At 36.9% G+C, this 4,129-nt stretch overlaps 1 protein-coding gene across 4 annotated transcripts; it reads right to left on the bottom strand.

The window, feature by feature from the left end:
* Positions 1-216: 216 nt before the first annotated feature.
* LOC144575561 (uncharacterized) lies at positions 217-3,455 on the bottom strand. 4 transcript variants are annotated; one of them, XM_078325757.1, is made up of 4 exons: positions 3,196-3,455; positions 2,092-2,550; positions 1,534-1,829; positions 217-608 (listed from the first exon to the last, which is right to left on the bottom strand). In XM_078325757.1, the coding sequence occupies exons 2-4, from the start codon at positions 2,509-2,511 to the stop codon at positions 431-433; spliced, it is 894 nt and encodes a 297-aa protein (XP_078181883.1). In that variant the 5' UTR covers positions 2,512-2,550; positions 3,196-3,455; the 3' UTR covers positions 217-430. The 4 variants fall into 4 exon arrangements, with proteins under 4 accessions (XP_078181883.1, XP_078181890.1, XP_078181904.1 ...); XM_078325764.1 differs by having other exon boundaries at positions 3,192-3,427; XM_078325778.1 differs by having other exon boundaries at positions 217-600; positions 3,196-3,427.
* Positions 3,456-4,129: the final 674 nt, after the last annotated feature.

The following is a 4,129-nucleotide window of genomic DNA, read 5'->3' as shown; positions in this document are numbered from 1 at the left end:
CATAGACTCACATATGAACTACCGTAATTCCAAACTTTTTGCAAGGCTTTTGTTATTATATCCTCGCATATGAACTTTCAAAAGTTCTCAGGCATTCGACTAAGGAAAAAAGACAGATGACAACTTTTAACAGTTGAGAAAATTCCATCTGATAGAACATGAGAAGAAAGAAATAAAACTAATTCGGCACAGTACTAATTAACGCAAATAACAGAATAGCATAGTAACATCATGGTCTTGTAATATAGAGTCACAATTACTATACAGAGTAATAAAGTGAATAAAGAAATCATGACACAGATAAACTGAGTTCAAAATTTTTCTCCTCATATGACAACATTAACACATTCACTTGATAAAGATATATCAGTACTTAAACCCAACCATACATGATATCAGCAAGTTGGCTGATATAGAGAAATCACCCCAGTTAGGTGGCCTCGGCCAGTGGGATGTGAACTGTAGATGTGACCGGTTCTCTACAAAAACTGGACCCGAACTTGAGCTCCTTTGTCTCACTAGTTGTTGCTTTGTCGTTTGCATTAATATGCGGTACCTTTTGTAGTGCCAAGCTATCCATGGGTGCCTTCCCTTGCCTACCTTGCAATCTGAATGTTTATTATATGTAAGAGGAATAATGCAAGGTATTTCACCAATTTTAATATGGTATAACCTCTACTAATGCACCAACTTGATGGAGACTAATACAGTAGGACCCATTTGACTATTGATGTCATAAATTGTCAAAATACAACATACAACCCAATAAACCCAATTAATCACGATTACTGCTAAATATCTAACGTAAGACCCGATCTGTGCATTAACAAATAAAGACTTCATATATGATGCCAGATAAAAAATCTATATTTTACCCCAACCATTCCCACAAAAAAGAACACTCAATCAGCCCTCTTTCTCTGTGTTCATATATCTCTACACAACTAACTAAGGAGGATTAATAAGAGTAGTATATGTAAAACATTTGTTCTTTTAAGAGATCATATGTGATATTGTGCTCTCTTTTAATTCAATATATTGTTCATTTCAACTTCGAAGCATCTATAAGATACCTTCATGTTACAAACTATATTATATAATTAATGCCACAAAGTACAAAGCTTAATTGTATAATAACAGAATCCTACTGTCGTACCAAGAGGTACCAGTAACACCCACTGGCAACAAATTTAAAACTAAAGGAGAACACTCATGAACAATGCGTACATGGGTACCACTCAGCACCCATCTGACATGAAAGCCACAGGGTATAAAGCTATATAAAAACAGAACCCTGCTATTTAGCAAATAGGTACCAGCACCAACCAATGAAGTTATAACTAAGACAGAAGGCTCATACACAATGGCTAGATTGATACCACTCATGAGACATGACAGATATCAATCAAAATCTTTAAAATACCCTAAAAGTACATCTTTTCCCAGGAAAGGGTAAAGAAAGTTCAGATCTCAGCATATCCTGGTTATTGAAACATAACTTTACCAATTGAAGAAACAACAACAGATGAATACCTTAGCATGCGTTGATCAACTGTCTTCTGGCTGCTACTTTTACTGGTATGTTGAGATCGACTTCTTCCCTGATGTAACGTTTTACTTTTTGAGTGCTTGTTTTTGTGGCTGTAGTATTCCTTTCTGACGGGCTTTGCACGTGGCTTATAAGCAACCTTTTTTAAAGTGTGGTCGTCAGAGGTGACAGGTGGGTCATACACGTCAGGGGCCCATCTCACCCTCAGAACAGACTCTACCTTGATACCCTCTTTCACACGGCTTCCCTTAATTGCTGATACTACCCTTCGAGGCTCAGACTTCAGAAATAACAAAGTTAACAAATCAACTTGTAAGACGGTGCCTCCAAAATCATAACAAAAGACTAGCAACAATTGAACATCATAATTATTAAGTTGATATAAGACATCAGATTGTTTTAGTATGCATCAGAGTCACATAATTAAAGCTAAAAGAACTTTCCCAAAACACATAAGCAAATATTGAATGAGAGCTGATACTGGTACTATACCCGAACGGTGCTTGTACCGTATAATATTGTAATCTTAGAGCTGGGCTTACATTATTGGAAATACTTGACTTGGTTAGAACATCCTCAGATTTGTTTTCTGCAGTGTCAGTTAACTTTTCTCCTTCTAAAGATGGCGATACTCCATCACTAGTTAATCCTTCAGTTGAGTCTGGATCATTAGAGAGAGACTCAGAGTCATCAGAACCATTTCCGTCAAAAATATTCTCATTTTCATCCACATCATGAAAAATCAGCTCCTGGCTGAGATCAGTCACAAGCTCATCTAATTCCAAACCATCATCAATTTCTTCAGCGCCGCTTATGTCAAAACTGGAGAAGTCCAGTTCCTCAAAGTAATGGACACAGAGGTCGTCGTCTGCACCCGGAACCTCACAACTGCAGTTGCCGGGAATGGAGTTGAGAGACGTATCTTCACAGTTGACTGTGTTGCCCAGGTAGGAACCACCCATTCACGTGCTATTACAGTCGAGATTAAGATATATAAACTCCTGTAATAAGAAAGATAGCTAATCATATATAAACTCAAAATTCATCATGCTTATGCAGACAAAATTCATAGAACAAAAACCTTAACCACATATGTACTTAGTTAGATAAGAATGACCCCCATAGGTACAAAACAAGGGGCAAGCTGCCAAACAGACATTATCAAGAATGTGATAAAACAAAAATAAACATTGCATGTCGGATACTTCCCTATTAACTAGAACTATTGAAATAATGAAATACGGACATATCTTTTATGTTAATTCAAACAAGGATACTTTCTATGTCTTTAGAGCGCATATGAAAAATCCCACTTTTGAAGATGCAATGGCATATTTTATTTCTTCTAGAGACATAACAGGACTAACAGGACTTGGTTTGTAGAATTAAAGCAGTGATATCAATAATAACATATCTAAAGAAAGAACATGTTGATGAAATGATAAGCTTCTTCAAGTCGTAAAACGAACAATTTATAACATTGGTAGCAGACAATACAAAGAACGTTATTCACTGTCCAAAAGGTCAAAATTTTGGAATATTGTCTTTCATTTTTCCGCACTTTCATTCTCTCTCTCTCTCCTTGCTTTGATTTGCAAAACTTAATAATTCTATTTATCCAAATGTTTTAAAGGTATCTTACTTACAATTAGGACCTTCTATGATAAAAAGCCGTAGTCTATCGTCGTTACCATGCCCACTATTCGATTCTTGAGAGATTTTTCCAAACGAACTAGCCGCCGATTCTACCTTCCTTCTAATTTGTTTGCGTCTGACAGATTCTTCGGATTCGATATTTTTACGGATTTTTCAAACGCAAATGTAAAGGTGGATGTGATTGATTGACGATCCGAAAATAGATATTTGGGAATAACGCGTGAGCTTTGTTTCGTGAGTTAAAACAAAAGGAGAAATGGAAGATTGGTCAGAGACCAGGTGGGCGTTCTTATCGTCTTTCCAGCGCAGGAGATCTCGATTCTCTGAGGTAACTTAAATTTTAAGTTTATATTTAGACCGTCCGATCAGAATCCGGACTAATCCGGTCCGAGATACATGAACGGTGTCTCTTCAATATTCGTGCGAAAAGTGGATCAGACGGTCCGGATCTAAATCCAAAATTTGAGATACCTCAGAGGATCCGGACTCGGAGTTCTCTCTCAACCCTTTTTTATTACATCTAACGGTGGATATTGCTCTCTTCAATTTGTTCTGTCACCTGCTCCTTTTAACTCCGCACGTGCCGTCTTGAACTCGCCCATATTTCCTGGAGAAACCGGAGCTCGACTTGTTTGAGTTATTGACCAATTCAAAGAAAATTGGAATGGTAAAAATAATTCATTTACTGTCAATCACACGATTTTGCATTACTAGCTATTTGTGTAAGCCTTGATTTTGACCCAAAGCTGTCACGCTTGTCCATCAGTTTGAATTTCCATACCCAATTGAGTGAGTCCAAATCTGCTGTAATTCCGGGATGAATTACAGGTCCTGAAATTTCAATATCAATCATCTATTTTTTCAGTGCACAGATCTCGAAAACATTATAAAAAAGTAAGTTTTCATGCACACATCTCAAGAAAT

This window comes from Carex rostrata, chromosome 2 (assembly GCF_964058835.1).
Source record: "Carex rostrata chromosome 2, lpCarRost1.2, whole genome shotgun sequence".
Classification (NCBI taxonomy): domain Eukaryota; kingdom Viridiplantae; phylum Streptophyta; class Magnoliopsida; order Poales; family Cyperaceae; genus Carex; species Carex rostrata.
This window is presented reverse-complemented; position numbering and strand designations above follow the sequence as displayed.

Excerpts from the sequence above, each read along its gene's own strand:
- LOC144575561 (XM_078325757.1), bottom strand. The coding sequence starts at position 2,511 with ATGGGTGGTTCCTACCTGGGCAACACAGTCAACTGTGAAGATACGTCT. Across the intron at positions 1,830-2,091 it reads AGTCAAGTATTTCCAATAAT|TCTGAGCCTCGAAGGGTAGT; the intron begins GTAAGCCCAGCT and ends TTATTTCTGAAG. Across the intron at positions 609-1,533 it reads GTTGATCAACGCATGCTAAG|ATTGCAAGGTAGGCAAGGGA; the intron begins GTATTCATCTGT and ends ATAAACATTCAG.